The 20532-nt window shown below is 35.4% G+C and overlaps 3 protein-coding genes across 4 annotated transcripts; 1 reads left to right on the top strand and 2 right to left on the bottom strand.

The window, feature by feature from the left end:
* Nucleotides 1–1768: 1768 nt before the first annotated feature.
* LOC113233753 (splicing factor U2AF 50 kDa subunit) lies at nucleotides 1769–6102 on the top strand. The gene is made up of 8 exons (XM_026468943.1): nucleotides 1769–1893; nucleotides 1998–2573; nucleotides 2925–3007; nucleotides 4319–4441; nucleotides 4547–4634; nucleotides 4758–4911; nucleotides 5376–5460; nucleotides 5846–6102. Exons 1-8 carry the CDS (start codon nucleotides 1878–1880, stop codon nucleotides 5975–5977), a joined length of 1257 nt encoding a protein of 418 aa, XP_026324728.1. The 5' UTR covers nucleotides 1769–1877; the 3' UTR covers nucleotides 5978–6102.
* Nucleotides 6103–10680: 4578 nt separating this feature from the next.
* On the bottom strand, nucleotides 10681–12055 carry LOC113233901. The gene is made up of 3 exons (XM_026469129.1): nucleotides 11919–12055; nucleotides 11202–11285; nucleotides 10681–10975 (listed from the first exon to the last, which is right to left on the bottom strand). The coding sequence occupies exons 1-3, from the start codon at nucleotides 11962–11964 to the stop codon at nucleotides 10815–10817; spliced, it is 291 nt and encodes a 96-aa protein (XP_026324914.1). The 5' UTR covers nucleotides 11965–12055; the 3' UTR covers nucleotides 10681–10814.
* A 3211-nt stretch (nucleotides 12056–15266) lies between these two features.
* On the bottom strand, nucleotides 15267–18713 carry LOC113233874 (28S ribosomal protein S23, mitochondrial). Of its 2 annotated transcripts, none has more exons than XM_026469099.1 (3): nucleotides 18589–18713; nucleotides 16213–16377; nucleotides 15267–15617 (listed from the first exon to the last, which is right to left on the bottom strand). In XM_026469099.1, the coding sequence occupies exons 1-3, from the start codon at nucleotides 18630–18632 to the stop codon at nucleotides 15341–15343; spliced, it is 486 nt and encodes a 161-aa protein (XP_026324884.1). In that variant the 5' UTR covers nucleotides 18633–18713; the 3' UTR covers nucleotides 15267–15340. The 2 variants fall into 2 exon arrangements, with proteins under 2 accessions (XP_026324884.1, XP_026324883.1); XM_026469098.1 differs by lacking the exon at nucleotides 18589–18713 and adding an exon at nucleotides 18137–18336.
* Between the last annotated feature and the right edge of the window lie 1819 nt (nucleotides 18714–20532).

The following is a 20532-nucleotide window of genomic DNA, read 5'->3' as shown; positions in this document are numbered from 1 at the left end:
CACCTATAAATGTATGTCTTACCGATGCAATACTATTTTTTTAAGTTTAACCAGTGCTACTAAACTAACACACAGTATCATGAAATTAAACACCTCACTACAGCGACAGCGACACTCTATTGGTATAGTATTACTCTACGTTCACTGTTAATCTAAGAAAAACAAAAAGTATTCGATGTTGAAAAAACATCGATGTTTTTAAGCGATGCTTTTAAATACATCGATGCAATGTTTCGATGTTTTACAGCGAATGAAGACATCGATGTATTTTTTAAGTGGACACCCCTAGACAGACTTATGGACTTATGTTGAGAGTGTTGCCAACAACGCTGAGTCCAATGTTGTTATTTTTCACAACCGTAACGTAACGTAGCCGAATTTTAGCTGTGGTATGGTGGTAGCCTAAAGTAGCCTAAACACCAAATGAAAAACAATAATAAATAAAATAAAATCGTAGTTTAAATCAATAATACATTAAAACTAAAAATGAAACCTAAGTAGAATCAAATAAAAGTGAATAAATTTATATAATGGGGTATGTAATTCGGTTTTGATAGCTATAGCTATAATTTGTCACTTTGTCAGTGATTTTGTAAACAAACAAAGTCTTTTAAGAAATAATTTTCTATTATGACCCTCTAAGCAGCAGTCGATTGCAAAAATACGGGAATATATTTATTCCCCAAAGAACTGAAAAGAAGAAAACTGCGGGAAAAAGATATTCGAAGGAAAAATTTTAAGGCTACTAATTCGTTGAGGTTATGTGTGAAGATAGGTTAGGCTGAAGTTTTGTAAAACAAATATCATGTATTCCTTTTCATTCCTGACACTGCTATCATTAATACTTATGGCGTGATTCTACTAGTATTTGTCATCATTTATTAATTTATTTTTAACTGTTTTAGGTGATGAATTGAAGAAAACTGCTGTGCTCTCTATATTTTCTTTTACCAAAGTCACTCCAGTCAATTTATTAGCACAGCAAGCAAAGTTCAAATATATTGCTAAAGAGGAAATAAACTTTATTTTGAAACGTTTAAAACTTAATTTATTAGATTTCGCGGGAAATTCCCGCCGAAACTGACTAACCATAAACAATTTTTACGCTCATTTTTTATTCTTAAGATTGTAAACAGAAAGTAGCCTGATAGATGACCAGCCGCCTTTCAGATTTTTTCATCGCTAATTTTTGTCCTGAGTAACCTAAATGGGGATAGATCGCCTACGCTGGCCACTCTGTTAATAAACATCCATGTTCCAGACCGCAATACTCATTAGTTGTAAACCAACGATTCTCGGTGCTTTTTAATTTAGTAGAATAATATGTCAGTCACCTTTTTTTTTTCATTTGGATGGCATAGATACTTGCTTATAAACAAATAAAAAATTTAACATATTCAACTTATGAAACAACATGAATGCCTACAGACTTAAACCTTAGAGGATGGAAAGGACTAAACTAAACTTCTATGGTACGAAAGAAACCAAAGAGTACTTTGATACATAAGAAACTTACGAAAATTATTTACAAAAAAATAAAATAAATAGAAATAGGATACCTGTAATCATTGTAATTATTATCGTATGTTTAGTTTCAGAACGCAGCAATGCACCATTGCAATTTTTTGTCGGAATAAAACGCTGGTCAAAATTTAGAGCAAGCTAACGTTACATCACATTCCAGTGTTATTATTTCTTTCTCGATTGTTATATGCGCAGTGTACGAAGAACAAGCGTAATCGTTTCTGCAAAGCTTCTTGTTTCTTGTCGGCTTCCTTGCTTGTGGCGAATGTGGCGACGCCATTTTGCGTGTGATATTTTGGTTTTCCTGTTGAGTTTTATCGTGATTTGAAGTTATTTGACTACGATTTTGTAAAATGGGTGAAGATAAAGGTATTTTTATAAATGTTTTGATAAAATTATTGAGTTGTATTTAATGTTTACGGAAATGCGTACTGCATACATTACAGACTAAAGTACTGTCCTTTCGTTTGTAGATCGACGCCGTAGATCTCGATCTAGGGAGAGAAGGCGATCCAGATCGCGCTCGAGAGGAGAGCGTAGGGAGAAGAAAAGGAGCAGGTCCAGATCACAATCGAAGAGATCTCGTCGTCGCAAGCCTTCTTTGTATTGGGATGTACCGCCTCCGGGTTTCGAACACATCACGCCGTTGCAATACAAGGCGATGCAAGCCGCTGGTCAAATTCCGGCTAACATAGTGGCTGACACACCGCAAGCGGCCGTGCCAGTAGTTGGATCTACAATAACAAGACAAGCACGAAGATTGTATGTGGGAAATATTCCTTTCGGCGTCACTGAAGAAGAAACTATGGAGTTTTTCAACCAGCAGATGCATCTATCTGGTTTGGCACAGGCTGCTGGCAACCCAGTATTGGCTTGCCAGATTAATTTGGACAAAAATTTTGCATTCCTGGAGTTCCGTTCAATTGATGAGACCACACAGGCTATGGCGTTTGACGGTATCAACTTCAAAGGACAGAGCTTGAAGATACGGCGACCTCACGACTACCAACCAATGCCTGGCACTGAGAATCCAGCTATTAATGTGCCAGGTTACAAACCTATTTCTCTTTTATACAGTCAACAGCATGTCAAGTTTACACTTTTGTTCAAATCCAGAGCAACGGAACAAGATCAATGTATACATAGCTTGATATGCTGCTGACTACATTCATATACTTTTTTTTATAGTAAAAGATATGCTAATGCTTTAAAGGCTGAAAAAAAAAAATTAACTATTTTTATGTACTTTGATAATCTGTTAGCGAGCTAGCTTCACATATCAAAGATTTTGTAGTTTTCTTATTTATTTGACAACATTTGAACAGTGTGTGGTTAAATTAAGCTCTTATTGCTTACCTTGGTGAAAGCAGAAGCATTTAACTATTTTCATTTTCTTTCAGCTGGTGTTATAAGTACAGTAGTTCCAGATTCTCCTCACAAAATTTTCATAGGTGGCCTTCCAAACTATCTCAATGAGGACCAAGTAAGACTTCTTTATGTATTTCATATCAAATCTGAATGTACTGTGAAACAATAATTCATTTTTCTGCAGCTTTTTATACTTAGCATTTTGTAATAAAGTTTAATACAATGTAAGTATAATAGAAATTATTGTTTTATAGTAAATATTACCTTAAAATCTGATTATTGAAGGTTTATTTCACTGATACATAATGCACAGATAAACAATTTGGATACAGTGCAGTTGGTATAGATATCCTTTGTTTTCATGTTTTATCAATGTGAATGTTCTTTTTTCTGTGCAGCTAGTACTACCAGTTCCTATGCTACAAAAATAATCCATATAATTGATTCACAGTTGTCGGAAAATATGTTTCAACATGTGCACATTAGCAATTTGTGTAAACATACTTTGTCTCATTTGAATAGCTATCAGACCACTGTGGACCATGTATTTAGGAATATATGATTTGTAAAACAGGTTTTGATTTTGCAAAATTATATTTTCCAGGTCAGTAAGCCAGACTTCACAATGTCTCCATATACTGACTATATTTGAGATTTTCATAGCTTTCCAAACAGGCAATGCAAGCAACACTACTTACCCATTAGAATTCAAACATTGGCAAGTCTACCTTTGTACATTTTCACTTTCTTACGAAAATCAAATACCGTATATTCTCCTTCATTCAAAGACGTTCTCTCTTGCCCTTAGACCTTATTACTTTCTTGTACAAAGGTGACACTCTTAGGGATATTTTCAACTTTAGGCATACACAAGAAGCACAGATTGCTAGCCAAGCTAGTTCCCATAAGATAGCCTAGGAGCCGCAACCATTTCAGGGCGAGATTCAACAGTTGACAGGGGTTCGGTGCAGCCAGCAGTGAGACGCGTTGTATTTTGGTCCGTTTCAGGTATTTTCAGGTACCCATATCGAGGCGAGCGTGCGCGCTGCACGCTCAGCTTTAATTAAAACAACTCACTGATAGTTTGCTTTCTGCCCCTCCCTAGCTTAGATTTGGCACATTCGCGGCCCGCGTGTCACTGTTGTCTCTCATTCTCACCTATACGTCTTGTACTTGAACGAGACGTCGGCACTTCAAGGCAAGTCTCCTCCATTCACATCTGATTTTAACATGCGGCTAGACACAGGTCAGATAACATTCATTAATATGTTTGCTGCATTTTGATGAGCAAATGAAACGGGAACACTAAGAGTTACGATTGAAAATATTAACTGTATGAGAGAAAAAGAACATAGTACTAAAAAATGTTTTGTTCAGAAGTGTGAAATTGTAGCTCTCGCTAATTTATGTGCAATGTGGAAAACAGGTGAAAGAATTGCTGATGTCATTTGGTCAGCTACGAGCATTCAATTTGGTGAAGGATTCTTCTACTGGCTTGAGTAAGGGTTATGCCTTTGCTGAATATGTGGACATTTCAATGACTGATCAGGTATGTACTTCCATATGATGGTACTAAACTTACTCTAGCAGATTGTGGGTCACAGTATTGCTAGTGGGAATGTTTTACTGAATCAAAACTATTTGATTTCTACAGGCTATAGCAGGTCTGAACGGAATGCAACTGGGTGACAAGAAGCTGATTGTTCAACGAGCTAGTATTGGTGCCAAGAACTCTACACTAGGTAAGGCCTCATATAAGCAATTACGCGTATAACTTAATTTTTATTAAGTGAGTAGTAAGTAACCCATCCTAAAAAAGAATTCTCAATTTTTTTTTTATTAAATTTATAATAATATGTTTGTAGCAATGACTGGAGCGGCTCCAGTTCAACTTCAAGTGGCCGGATTGACGCTGGCGGGCGCTGGACCTCCTACAGAAGTGCTATGCCTTCTGAACATGGTCACACCAGACGAATTACGGGATGAAGAGGAATACGAGGACATTCTTGAAGATATCAAGTCAGTATTGGTTACCATATTTGTTCAAACGGTTAAAAACTTTTAGTTATATTTTATTTCTAATAACCAATGATCAGAATTGAGGGAGTTAATTTAGCTAAACTAAAGAATATCGTAGACTTCACTTCTACATATCCCTAGACTTTTTGGAACTGATTATATTTGCATATGCGAATTATGTATTTAAAAACATTGGCATCAAATTATTATTTTCTATTAAGTAATATCAAATAAATTAATACATAAATTATTGTCTCAAAAAATAATATTGTACTTGTTTGTATTTAAATATTTTAGCCATTTAAAAAAATATATTTTGTACACATTGATAATGAAAGGGCATACCCCTTAATAAAATATATTCATACTAAGAAAATGTTCATACTGTAGGTAAAATAACTCTCTCAATTCCGATCACTGCTAATATGCTAATAAACCTAAAAATGTTGTTTTCCAATTTTCAGGGAGGAATGCAACAAGTACGGCGTTGTACGCAGTATAGAAATTCCCAGACCAATAGAGGGTGTTGAAGTACCGGGATGTGGAAAGGTAACTACGTACATTGCTTATACACAATTATGATGAAATAACATTATAAGATTCAATATAGAACTATTACGCCTTTCTTCTATGAGCAATCGACTAAACATTTACAGAGCAATTTCATTGAAACTTTTTGCTGTAAAAAATCATTCGATGTACGAGATTTGTCTTGTGTTATGATTTTATTCCATAGTATATTTAGGTAATATTAGTGATACTGTTTATGCTTTTATTCCATGAGAAACTTGTACTGCAGGTTGTTTGGCACAAAATTAAAGAAGAAATACCTTTGTTTTGGTTTTTTTGTTTTTTTGGTTTCAAACTCAACTACCTAAACACATTGGATTGGCGTATAGACAATGTTGTAATATAAAATGTTGAATATTTGCAGGTATTCGTAGAATTCAACAGTATTGCAGACTGTCAAAAGGCGCAACAAACCCTAACTGGGCGCAAATTCAGCAACCGTGTAGTCGTAACGTCGTACTTTGATCCAGACAAATATCATCGCAGAGAATTCTAAAATTCTTACCCTTTTTAAATCTACCCTTTCTTGTCATTGTTAGTTCATATAATTTTCGTGACATGTTCATTAATGAATTTTATGACAATCCATCTCTAATGTATTTAACACAACTAAGAATAAAGATGTAATTATGTCTTAAATATATGTTTTATTTGAAACTTTTAATTATTACTTTCAAAACATTATTTTTTTTTACTTTTGCTAACAACACAGGTTATTAAAAGTTCTTGAAGTATGTACTGTGATAAGCCAATCATATTGTGAAATAGTACATAATGTCACAAGGGCGGTAAGTAGACAATTACGAACAGAAGGACATCAAAAATTTCTTTAATGGCATGAACGTTTGTAATTGGTACTCTGGCATACACATAATGAGAAGAAAATAGGCCCGAGGGTTTTATTTGGGGCATTATTGTCAAGTTAGCCTGCTTGCAATCACACTATTTACGTGCAAGTGTGATGAAATAGCACATTGTGTATTAAGCGAATTACGAACGAACTATTAGAATTCCGAAGTCAAAGATTGAGGGCTATCGGAGATGGGTCGTTTTCAGATAATCTCCAAAAATGTGTCCCTTTTAATAACTTTTATGTTATTACATGAATGCTAAGCATTATTTATTTAATATGATTGCTTGCTTACTTAGTCCGTGTTACACATAAAAAGACTACTTTAACTACGTCACAGTAATAAATGAAACTAAAGTGAACAATTTCTCATTCATGGGAGCCGGCTCCACGTCCTAATTTTAATAAAAGAAGAAAAAATCAAACACTCGGAAATCGCAATATTTGCCATCAAGGATAAACTCTAATAACTTACACGTCGAATACATACCGTAACTTTCCAATTTATTATAAACAAACATGTTTTCTTGGGAATACAAAATGTGTTTCAATTTTTCTTATCATTAGTGTCCATTCAACTAAAAACCTCCTAATAACAAAAGTTCATACCGCATCATCTTCACCCTTCGCACACGTGAGAAGGGGCTCTTGTCGGATTGGACTGTACACAGTGAAGTAACCTGTCCATCTCCGTTTTAGCAAAAAATCGACTAAATATCAATTTCAGCGTTAGTGACTAAATCGTTCTCATTCATGTAAAGCTATCTACCTAATTAAATATTAAGTAATACTTTTATAAACTTGATTGTACATCAATTAGATAAAGGGAACTTTAAAATCCATGCACTTTTATAATAGCCCAACATATTTTACACACTTGACAATTAAAAATGTATCCAAATATCATTATTGTCGCTCTCATTCTTGTCTATTTTTAAGTCAAATAGTTGCTTTAAGCCAAACATTTACTTGAAATATAACAATTAGATGGTGATAGTGGCGGTGATGACGGTGGTGACGATGATGATTGTAGTAATGATGACGATGATTGTGATGAAGATGTGAATGGTAATGATGCTGATGATAATGGTGATCATGATGACGATGTTGATGGTGGCGATGATGATATATTGATGTACAACAAAGTTTATATGACATTAACAAAATACTTAGTAAGATTTATTTATTAATTACATATACAGGGTGTCCCAAAAATCACAGGTCAAACTGACACCGGAGGTAGGTTGGTCCAAGAGGTACCGAACCAACCTAACATGACCCCAGTAAAAGTTGGACGGTTTTCGAGATATTGCAAATTTAATGTTTTTTTCGAACTTGTCCCTTTTTTTACATCTTAAGTTCCGTAATTAGTTTGGACAGCTCTTGGACTATAATTTTTTCATTGTTACTCTATCATAAATAGTTAAGTTTAATAATACCAGTGTTATTTTGTTAAAAACGAATGTGAGATACGAATGAAACGCAATTGATTGTAAAATAAATGACCAGCAATAACAATAAGTTAGCGTTTGGCCACCTGCCCTGAAAAAAAAACACTAGATCGTACATCAAATAACTACCTTGAAAAATTGCGTATGTTATGCCGATTTCAAAAAGGTATAATACTTGGTGGTTAATCTGATAAATGGAAAGATTTTGTCACTACTTGTCAATGTGCCATTAAACTTGATAAAATGTAGGAACCACGTTAGTAGCCGCTTTTTGGTGGAAATAATATCGTACGTTGTTGTTTCTGATTTGTAACGTGGTTTCTGTATTATTCACCCCCTTCACTATTGGAAAATCCACATGAGAAAAGAGAGGATCGGTCACAGTATCAATTTAAAATAAATTTGTGGTCGGGAATTTTGAACGGCCAAATAATAGGACCGATTGAGTTGCCAGCGATCCTAAACGGACGAAATTATCTCCAATTTCTGGAAAATGGTTTGCCTACTTTGTTAGAAGACACGCCATAGGCTTTGACACGAAGGATGTGGTACCAGCAAGATGGTTGCCCGGCACACTACGCACGCCAGGTCCGCCAGCACCTGGACGCCACGTTCCCTCAGAGATGGATTGGGCGATTGGGGCCAATTTTATGGCCATCCCGGTCCCCAGACTTAAATCCAATGGACTTTTTTTACTGGGGATTTTAAAGGACAGAGTCTATGCAAAACCGATCAGATCCGAAGAGGAATTACGGCGACGAGTTTTCGAGGCAGCCCACAGCATTTCTGATATGAATTTAAGAAGATTAGGACGAAACTTCATTAGACGATGTTTCTTGTGTGTTCGGGTCAGAGGACGCGTATTTAACATTTATTGTAAAATATTTTTAATTTTAAAATACATTTATGAAAGTTATACTGTTTTTGTTATTTTTAGATTTTAGTCAGCAAATTACCACCATCCTAAGTTTCAAAAGCAAGTCAGTTATTATTATTAATACAAAGATCGAACACTCAGAAAAAATTCCTTCGATCCGGTCGGATTTTTTTCTGAGTGTTCGATCTTTGTATTAATAATTATAACAAACTAGTGGAGTAATTTCACAAAAAATAATTGAATATCAATTCAATAAAAATTTAATTAAGTCAGTTATTATTATTTCCAACTTGTTATTTCGTAAACAGGGGGTGAATAATACAGAAACCACGTTACAAATCAGAAACAACAACGTACGATATTATTTCCACCAAAAAGCGGCTACTAACGTGGTTCCTACATTTTATCAAGTTTAATGGCACATTGACAAATAGTGACAAAATCTTGCCATTTATCATTTTTAGCATCAAGTATTATACCTTTTTGAAATCGGCATAACATACGCAATTTTTCAAGGTAGTTGTTTGATGTACGATCTAGTGTTTTTTTTTCAGGGCAGGTGGCCAAACGCTAACTTATTGTTATTGCTGGTCATTTATTTTACAATCAATTGCGTTTCATTCGTATCTCACATTCGTTTTTAACAAAATAACACTGGTATTATTAAACTTAACTATTTATGATAGAGTAACAATGAAAAAATTATAGTCCAAGAGCTGTCCAAACTGATTACGGAACTTAAGATGTAAAAAAAGGGACAAGTTCGAAAAAAACATTAAATTTGCAATATCTCGAAAACCGTCCAACTTTTACTGGGGTCATGTTAGGTTGGTTCGGTACCTCTTGGATGAACCTACCTCCGGTGTCAGTTTGACCTGTGATTTTTGGGACACCCTGTATATAGATAGATGGTCTTACACGGATGAGAAGGATTTTGATACAAGGAATTAGAAACGTACGTTTGTTTGAAAAAACAAATATACGCGATTTAAATCCGGAAAAATAGTTTCATTTACTAGGAGTTATATTAAAATATTTGTTATATGTTAAATGTTCTTTTGTGAACGATAAAATGTGTTGTAATAATAATTTCTCATTACTGTGCCGTCTATCTCATTTGTGTTTATGAGAAAATCATTCGTGTTACTGCAATCTCATTCGTGTGACTTAAAATATCGGGGTTTTTTTTTGTTTGTTGTATTTAACTTAAATATTTCTGTGATTTTATAATTATTGACGTTGCTTGAACTTATTTGTACGTTTAAGACCTTAAAACCAAAAGAAAAGGGTTTTACAAAAATCACTTAAAAAGTGCCATAGAAATTCGGAAAGTGAATTTCACCCAGTTAAGGTTCGTAATTCCGTACCGCCCGTTTTTTCATCACACTTGCACATAAGTAGTATGATTGCATGCAAGCCAACTTGACTATAATGTCCCAAATAAAACCCTCGGGTTTTTCTTATTCATGTTTTTCATCGCTCTTGCGAGGAAGTAGGAAAAAAAGGAAAATCAGAATTAAATTTATTCATGTATGTAATGTATACAAGTTTGTATATTTAGATACTTAAAACTTTGTAAATGAATAAACTATAACGTAATTAAAATCTAATATCCTTTTTTTTTTCCTCGAAGTATGATGAAAAACATTGTAAGCACAGTAAGCCAATATCCTTGTGTTCGTAGTTGCCTAATTACCACCCTTGTGACAAAATGTATGCACTACTATTTTTTTCTACAACTACAATTATATAATCTCCGATATTTTTATTTATTTTTATTTATTTATTTTAAACACTAAGAATATTACAAAAATATATATACATCACACCCTTAAACCTACATTGGTTTGTCCGGGTGCTGTACGTTCTCCTTAATTACATCTTAATATTACATTCTTATATTTAATAAGCTAACAAAAGATTACAAATCTCAATTAGAAATTACATGTTTCATTGTTATACTACTACATTTATTTATTTATTTATTTATTTATTTTTTTTTTTTTTTTTTTTTTTAGGTGTGTTATTCTTAATACTTCTATACTAAAGGCGTTCGCTGCCTGTGCGTGTTTGCCATAAATGTTGATTCAACAAAACCAATTGTAGTAGAAATCCGCGGACGCCCTAAAATGTAAAAAGCATATTATTTTCGTATTCAAACTTCTTCAGCCTGCATCGCTGGTTGATAGGTATTCATAGACCCCGTCTCCGCAGAAAGTACGAGTTTACGCATCACTACGTAGAGTATTCCGCCAACGATAAGCATTCCTATGCCTGCCATCAAACTAATTGCCCAAGCAGGTACCGCATTGCCATCTGTAACGTTACGTAGGGAAATATTTTTGTAAACAACTGCTTTACGTAGTTGATTCGATTGATATACAAGTTTTGACAAACAAAATGTATAGAGAAGATAGTACGGTGTACAAATATTCAAAGAGCAACTGGCGGCCTTATTGTCCTTCCAGATAACGTTTAAGTAAGGTAAGTACCTAAGTCTAAAAGTTATATTTTAAAGATAGGTAAATGTGTGGATGCTTACGGTAGTAATTACGTGTCATTACACGCCTGCCTCTGAGAATTTTTCTCCTTGCCTCAGCCTCCTGTGTCAGGGCGCTGAGTACAACTGAAAAATAAAAAAAAAGATGAAGTTTAGTCGTTCTATTTATAAAAGCTACTATTGAAACAAAATTTGTATTGAATTGATATTCAATTATTTTTTGTGAAATTGCTCCACTAGTTTGTTATAATTATTAATACCAAGATCGAACACTTAGAAAAAAATCCTTCGATCCGGCCGGTTTGAAACCGACGTCTTCTAGCAAACCGTGTCAGACGCTATGCCAACTAAGTCACGGAACGAAGCAGCGGACCTTACGAATTTTTCTGTACTTGTTTCTCGAATCTTTGTATTTGGTTTTCCGTAATCCGGCCGGATCGAAGGAATTTTTTCTAAGTGTTCGATCTTTGTATTAATAATTACTCTTGAAACTGTCATGATTTTAGAGCGGCGAGTATAAACTCATACAATTTGTTACACTTAACAAACGAAATGTTAGTTTTAAAAAACCATTCTTCCTCATTCACTTCGCTAAATTGTTAGGTACTTATTCGAAATAATATGACGCAAAATTAGAATAATGAGGTCATAACACCTCATTTACGACATTAGGAGCACCATAATAAAAATCCTTTGTTTAAATTCGTATCGTAACTTTACTACACTCGTCACTGCCAACATAATTTGAATTCCACTTACCCAGTACTACAGCCAAATAAAACATAAAAGACTTCCTTTGCGCCATTTTAAAATAATTATCAACACTTCACAACAAAAATTTGTAAAAGAGCTTGCTGAATGAAGTCAAATTCAATGACACACTGGCCATACGCAGCAGAATCTAGGTGTGTTAAGTTAGCTTATCAGAAAGATAAGATACGGCTCCTGATTACTAATATGTATGTGTTGTGGGTGTCCGTATATTATAAACAAGGATATGAGTCAAATAGCTAATCTATCGTAGTTCATAGAATTTTTGAAATGCTTTAAGAAACTCTTTCAAATAAGCGTGTATGTGCAAATAGAATAGAACCTTTTTGATAATATTTATAAATGCTACGCCATACGCTCTCTGTAAGGCCGGGGCCACACTGGTACGGCGACACCGACGCGAAAAAATATGTGGCCGCCATCGAGTATATACCCAGAAATAGAGACGAAATAAGGGCCATATATTCCACTTAAACTTTAGCGATACAGCTCTTATAAATATCAACTCTCGTTTGCACTGAAATATAGACAGTCCAGTCAATTGCTTCTGCAAAATCTTGCAATATGCTGACGATATCGCCCTGTACGCTTGTTCCAAATCTTTTTCAGATACTGAAAGACGCCTCAACTCTGCCCTTTTTTACCTAGACTCTTGGCTTACCGATCACGGCCTCTCTCTTTCAGCTAACAAAAGCACAGCTGTCGTTTTTTCCCGCAAGAGACGCCTTCCTGAAACTGAAATACATGTTAATGGGGAAAACATAGAACTGAGGGAAAAAGTAAAATTTTTAGGCATTATTTTGGACTCAAAATTATCTGGCATCCATCACCTCAACTATATTTGTCAAAAAGCTGAAAAAAGCATAAATGTCCTACGTGCACTTTCTGGTGTTCGTTGGGGATCACATCCGTATAACCAAAAGCTCCTGTACAACGCAATCATTAGAAGTCATTTTGATTATGGCGGCTTCCTTCTGGAACCATGCAACAAAATAGCCTTGGCTAAGATGGACAGAATCCAGGCAAGATGCCTGAGAATAATCACAGGTACAGGGTCAAGAGCACGTCAAGCTTGACACTTAAGACGTAAAGCCAACTTTATGCCGCTCACGACAAGAACGGTTCAAAGTACAAAGTGTCAAGCTTGATGTGCTCTTGACTGTACCATGAAATCCTCACCAACAAACGCTCTTCAAGTCGAATGTCTGGAGCCCCCTCTACATCTACGTAGACAATTCCTTGCTAATAGATTCCTCTTCAAGATCTTTCAATATTCTTCTCACCCTTTGCTTCCCGTATTGCAATCCTTGTCGGAGATTATCCCTTCCTCCAATTATTGGTCACACAAGAAACCCCCCCTTCTTATCAACAGTTTTAACAAAATTTCCAATCTCCCATTCCCTATTTACCAAAATTATATGAACCCGTTGTTTGAAACTGATTTTAAATGGTTAACGTTTCGCCCAACAGTATATCTTAGTTTTGGCATCATGAAAGATACCCCTGGAGCAAACCAAGTCTTCAACGATATAGTTGAGAGAGAATGGCATGACTGGACTACTGTTTTTACCGACGCTTCAAAATTACACGAACATGGCGACTTGGGAGCCGCGGTTTGGTTCCCCAAGTTCAATGTCGTACTCAGTTTTAAATCCCCCTATCTGAATTCGGTCTTTTCGGGAGAGGCAATTGCAATACTCGAAGCCATTTTATATATTGAGTCCCATAAAATTAATAAATGTTTGGTTTTCTCAGACTCACTAAGTTGCCTCCAAGACATTATTAAGCTACCGTTTCATTCCAAAGACAATTTCTCCATCACCCTCCAAATTAAGGAAGCTCTGTACCGATGTCATTGTGCGGGAATTGAGGTAACTCTGGCCTGGATTCCCGGTCACAGTGGGATTAGTGGCAACGAAGCAGTAGACGCCTTTGCAAAGGATGCGACAAGAATTGGCGTATGCAAATACTGTAAGTGCTTTCCCAGAGATCTGCTCGCCATGACCAAACCCCAAATGCTAGCCTCCTGGTCGGTCCTTTGGCAGGAATCACGACAAACTGTTGGTAGACACTATGGTAACCTCCAACCAAATCTACCCACTAAACCCTGGTTTTTTAAACGTCGCGATTTGCCTAAAAACATCACTTCCACTATTATTCGTTTGCGCTTAGGTCATGTTTGCACACCTGTATTTTTGCGTAAAATCAGAGTTCGAGACCACTCTCTGTACGAGTGCGGCCTAGAAGACGGTACCTTGGAACACATTTTTTTCAATTGTCCTAATATTGCTGTTCCACTTTATAACTTACTTTCTCCAAAATTCCCCCGCCCCATTAACATAAACAACCTCTTAACTTTAGTGTTTTCCCCCCATATTGTTACTCTATGTAAATTTATCCACTTAAATAACATATATTTATAAATATTGTTTTGCTGTTTGGTCTTACATTCTCAACTGAGTACTCCCGTAGTCCAACTTACCAACACCGGTTAATGTCCTATTAGAGCTTAGCGAAAATTTTTCTTTGTTTCGTTTTTTTTCTTTCAACTGTGACATTGGCAAAATCATCAGTTCTCATATTGATGGAGCCATAAAAATAAAAAGTGAAGTATAGCAAAGCTCAAGTTAACTAGTCGATTTGAAGTGAAACAGTTGACGACACCCGTCAATTGTTTCGAATTGGGGCTAGCCAAACGGAGCGCAGTTGTCACAGTAATGATATGGCAGAATAGTTTCCAAACAAATTATTTGACATCTCTATTTCTGGTTTATATACTCGATGGTGGCCGCATTGCAAAAGCGAGAAGCCAGCGAAACGCCGCTACGTCGCTTAATAGATGGCCGCACCGGGCAAGTTAGGCGATCATTGGCGGCCGCACTAACGCCGCACGCGACGAATAGTCACGTTTGTATTGTGGAAAGAGGTGCGGTGTCTCCTTCGCAACTCTTCGCTCGAATATGCCGCGCTCTTTCGTACGAACGCTGCGAGGCAGTGTGGCCGCTCAGATACATCACCGCATATTTTGTCGCAAATCGTGTCAAATCACCGTCGCACCGCTGCTTGTCGTACGAAATTCAAGTGTCGTCGCGAGTCGCTGAATAATTTTATTCAATGCGGACACCTTCATTACTTGTAGAACATTTGAAATTCCTTTACGATATGAACAAATAAATTTCGCTTGTCGTTTCTGCAGTGCGGCCACCGACATAATATGTTTATATGAGTAAGTTTTCAAGGAATCGCCGTCGCGTCACAGTCGCCTTAGTAGTGCAGCCGCGGCCTAAAATTGATTACTGGCGACTGTACAAAATGAACAAACTGAATTATTTAAAACGCGTTTTATTAAATAAATTAGTACTAGACAGAAATCAACAAGAAAAGCCACCTACAACTAATTAGTTACTTTTTCATTTCTTTTCTTCTGTGAAAATATTCTTCAAGTCAGCATCTTTGAGAACATTTGCAGTTACGGAATCTGGATTTCTAGCTGTGAGTTTCGGGACATCCTGCTGCTGTTGTCTTTCAACGCCGACAGCCTCTACCGATCGTTGTACAAGTTCGTTTTCGGGAACTCCTTCTGCTTTTAGTTTTTCATAGTGTTTCACTAGTTTCCTCGTTTGAGTTTCACCTGTCGAACTGAGCATGTTGACTGCGCCATATCCATGTCCTTGTGAATGAAATTTCCTGCAGACAAATTTCTATTTCAAATTAATTTTAAAATATTAAACCATGAAATTTTTGATATATAGTAACAAATTAAAATTCGATCTTTGTACCAATTATAACAAACTAGTGAGTAATTTCACAAAAAAATAATTGAATATCAATTCAATAAAAATTTGAAATACAGTTAATAGCGACATCTCGCGCCAGGGCTGGTAACGGTAAAGATATCTAACTGGATGATAAAACTTTCATAGATTTCTCATAGATGGCGCTACGACTAAAAAGTCGTTGAAAAACCAAATACAAAGATACGACGCAAGCACATAGAAAAATTCGTGAGGTCCGCTGGTTCGTTCCGTAGATTAGTTGGCACGGTAATAGCGTCTGGCACGGTAAGCTAGAAAACGTCGGTTCGAATCCGGCCGGATCGAAGGAATTTTTTTATGAGTGTTCGATCTTTGTATTAATGATTATAACAAACTAGTGGAGTAACTTCAGAAAAAATAATCGAATATCAATTCAATAACAATTTTAAATTAAATTTCTGTTTATGCATACACGAAAATTGAAGTATACAACATATCGAAAGTTTTGTCAAAAAGTGTTTACTTACGCTCTAACAACATCTTCTGGGTAAAAGATCTGTCGGATTGGCTTGATCTCAGGTTTCGGGCGGGCGGACTTGGGCTCCACGGTCGGAGGGAAGGCTCGATAAATGTCAAACCAAAGTGGCCTGTCGTCAGGTTTCATTGCGCCGCGAGTAAGAAGTCCTTCCACGCTGAAGAAATTGAAAAAGAAGTATTGTCTATTACTATTAGGCTCAATTTACATTGCCGCGGAACGGAATGGAACATAGCGTCTATTTCGCCTCGCTGAGCGTAAAAGCGCGGTCGCTGGATTGTAAGAGCATTCCCCGGAATGCATGAGCATTCGCGAGCTTTCTCGCGACTGCGCCTTAAGGCGTTCATTGTAGACCTTTTACTAGACCAGGATGGAGGACTTGGATATTGTTTTTATGTATTATTCTTAGAATTTTTGTCGCTGCTGTGCTTTCTAGATTTTACATTGTAGTTTAAACAATAATATTTTTGTACCAAATACATTAACTTTTTATCTGAATCCACAACCTATTTCGTCGACGTTTGACGTCACACCTTTAGTACCTATATTAATGCCTGCCTTCGCGCCACTTCCAACTACGGTAATTCCCGCGAATGCACGAGCATTCTCGAGCATGCGCGAGATTTCGCCGGAAGACGCGAGACATAATGTTCATTTTGCTATGTACAATTTCGATACAAAAATCCGCTTCCATGCCGTTCCGACGCAATGTAAATTGAGCCTTAGATATCAAATTGAAACCTTCAAAACATGCACTAGCTATTTATTCCATTTGTTTGCTTAAAAATTGTCTTTTTGTTTGATTTTTCCGTATGCTCCTACTGGGTGCTCCCACTACTTTTTTAGGAAATGAATTGAAACAAACTTTATTTTAGAGGAAATACTTTGCTAAAAATACTAAAGAAATTATTACTTTGAAAAAGTTTGTATCCAATATTTTGAGATTAACTTTATTTTGCCACATATAACATTACTAATCATGTAAAGGACAAAAAACAAGGGAAAAATTGTTTGGTTCAAAATTTTTTAAATTTATTTCATACACTTTCAATTTTTATTTAATACTTAGTTAAATAGTAAGAATATAAAAGCTTTCCAAAAAATAAAATTGTCTACAATTTTTTTTTGCATGTTCCTATGACTGCTGTTTTTAAATTTAAATTGTAGATTTAACGAGTTCTTAGATTTTCATGATTGTTACATATAAGAAATGAAACTATTTTTCCGGAATCATAAATCATAATTATATATTTATTTTTACAAACAAACTGACGTTTCGGGCCCTTAACAGATCCCATGGTCACGGTTGTCATTCATTAGTAGATTTAAGTTGTATATTAATACTTTTTGTAATAGTTTACTATAATAATGTAAATTAAAGTTTAGAACGAATTATTCTAGAGCATGGGAATCTAATATTAATAAAGATTGTCTAAAATTTTGATTTACTCTTTAATATGTGAAGAATGTATTTCTTTAATCATTTTTTGCTTTTGTTTTTGATCATTTGTAGTCTGTTGAATGCATTTCAAGAACACTCCAGATAGGTGTTCTAATTTCTATTCATTCATTGTCTTCAGAACTTTATAATCTGCTTCTTGAGTTATGACTTCTAGAAGTTTCCTGAAATATATTATTGGTACAATGTAAAAAAAAACTAAGAAAAAATTAAATGGGAAGATAGTAAAGCAATTTTTTTATTTTGAATCACATATTCTACCCCGTGGATAGATACAAATTATGTGATTCAAGAGACATATTACATTATTTATTTTGTGGCCCACTTACACATTCAGTCTTATTAGTGTCTTGGTACAACTTTAGTAGAACCAATGACACCACTTTAATGCAGGGGATGTGAACTGAAGACGGTACTAAATATAGCAACATAATAAAACAAAATATATTGCCCAAACCTGGCATCCATTTCATTTCCCAAGACTTCTAAGAGCTTTCGACGAGTTTCTTTAACATCGACCACAGTCTCCACTTTCCTCTTTTTGGCATTCATTTGATACATTCCTATTAATTTGGAAATGTCGTCTTCTTTAGGTACAATTTTTTGGCGCTTCTGGACCTTGTTAGACTTATGAGAGTTCATCATAAATTGAGAATCATTTAGTAATTCACTCACATCTTTCGACGAAAACTTGAATTTTGTGCGTTTTTCATTGCTAGCATATTTAAGTTCGTGACAAATATTTTATAAGGACCCTAAATATTGTAACCATACTCGAATAACCGCGATTTTCAATAGAAAATTTGAAATGTAAAAAAATACCTTGTAACAAATATTAATTTTTTGAAAATAGAAAAGGAAGCAACAATTATTTAAGAAGTCAAAAATGTGACTTCATGTTTCACTTACCGGGTAAATATTGTACCGATCCTTTCGAGTCTACTGCTTGCCATTCTATATTTCGTCCACGAATATTAGAAATTATAGGAGATATTTATTTCGCAGCTTTATGCGAAATGAAATTTTCAGGTTACTTTCACAGATTTTCTATTAATTTCTATTTGTTTGTGTTTTTTTTTAAATTTTCACCCATTTATTTGGGTAAGCAAAGGTTTCCACCATACAGCCTCTTCATAAAATTTTGTTTATGTTTTTTGACATTCATCAGTTACATAGTGTAGCCATATGTTAGACTATTTTTTTCCATCTCTAAGGACTCATCACGGACTCATTCTGACTTCTTGGGGACAATGGGATTGTTACGGACTCCTTTGTACATTTTGTATTTTGTTTTCTGGTTGTCATGGTGACGATGATTTGTTGACTGCATGTATTATGTCAAGTGAAAAGGATTCGCTCTGGACCTTTTGGAGGGAAAAGTATCGTTTTTATTTTGACTTTCAATTATATTGTGAAATCTATTTTAAAGTGGAATAGGATAGTGCCGTACGTATCGGCCCGTTTTAAGGAATCCCTAGTCAATCCAAGCACGCGCCGCCTCAAATTGCCTATCCTCTTTGTGGCGGCCATATTTACAGAAACATATTTAAACTTCATGTTTAGGCTCTTGGCTTTGCCAAAGCCTTACTAAATTTAGAAAAAAAATCAAGTGAAAAGTCGACTTTTATTTGCAGAAAATAATTAGTGATTTGTGATTGTCGAAACGAACTGCATCAGGGACCACCTCAAGAGTAAAATAACCCTTTGAAACGAAAAAAAACAATTTTCAAAATTGGTGCACAATAGATGGAGAATAGAATAGAATACGTTTATTTGCCAGAATACAGTAATTACAAAGGTCTTAAGTAAAATTAGGTACATTGTATTCAACCTGCAAGCAGATGTGCAAATATTAATGGGATTCAATGTTTCTTTAGTATCTATAGTTTCTAATTAATGTAATGAATTTGTAAATTCTAAGTATTCTTTATTACTATAGAAGCAATGTGTCAAAAGCCATTTTGTCAATTTTAATTTAAAATTATGTCCTTGTAACAATTTAATTTTGTTTGGTAATTTGTTGTAAATAATTATACACATGTTGAAGCAGTTATTCTTATAAATTACTTTATGGCAACGAGGTTGGTATAAGAGATTCATAATTTTTGAAATTGATGAATATACGGACATCCCTATAAAATTTGAGGATTTCATTCGATTTTCATGGGATCGCCTCATCAGATTCTGACTTGGTGACAATGGGACCACCACAAGAGTGCACCTTTTCAAACAAAAAAGAATTTTCAAAATCGGTCCACAATTGACGGAGATATCTAAAAACATACATACATCCGAACGTATAACCTCCTCCTTTTTTCGGAGTCCGTTGAAAATAGGCCTTGTGTTCCACTAATTGATAATTAATTTAACGAATGTCGACGGGACGGATGATTATTCTAGTTTTCTCCCTGACGTGAGTGATCGCGCTCAAACCATAGACTATGGAAACCAAAGTACATGTGATATATATAAATCAGACGTTATATGTGTCCAAGCGTGTGTCTATGTTCGGCAATATATAATAGACACACGATGTTAAGCGACGATGTGACCGATGATGGGACGCGTTTGCCTAAAAAATGCCTATTCACTCTAGCCTTGAATAGCCCCAAATTGTACTTTTCGGAAAATACAGATAGAGCATTCCATTCCTTTGCTGTATACACCAGAAAGGAGGAAGCAAAGCGCTTAGTCCGAATACGTGGAATATCAACGACATAAGAATGGAGTGCTCCGGACCTTCTAGTAGACCGAAGGAGGAACGGTGAGGGTGGAACTGCGCACACTCCCCGAAATGTATCCGATAGAAAACCGACGAGAGGGCTACTTTTTTGCGATGGTCGAGTTTTTGAA

Source organism: Hyposmocoma kahamanoa, unplaced genomic scaffold (genome assembly GCF_003589595.1).
Source record: "Hyposmocoma kahamanoa isolate Upper Pololo Valley unplaced genomic scaffold, ASM358959v1 80, whole genome shotgun sequence".
NCBI classification, from domain to species: Eukaryota; Metazoa; Arthropoda; class Insecta; order Lepidoptera; family Cosmopterigidae; genus Hyposmocoma; species Hyposmocoma kahamanoa.
This window is presented reverse-complemented; position numbering and strand designations above follow the sequence as displayed.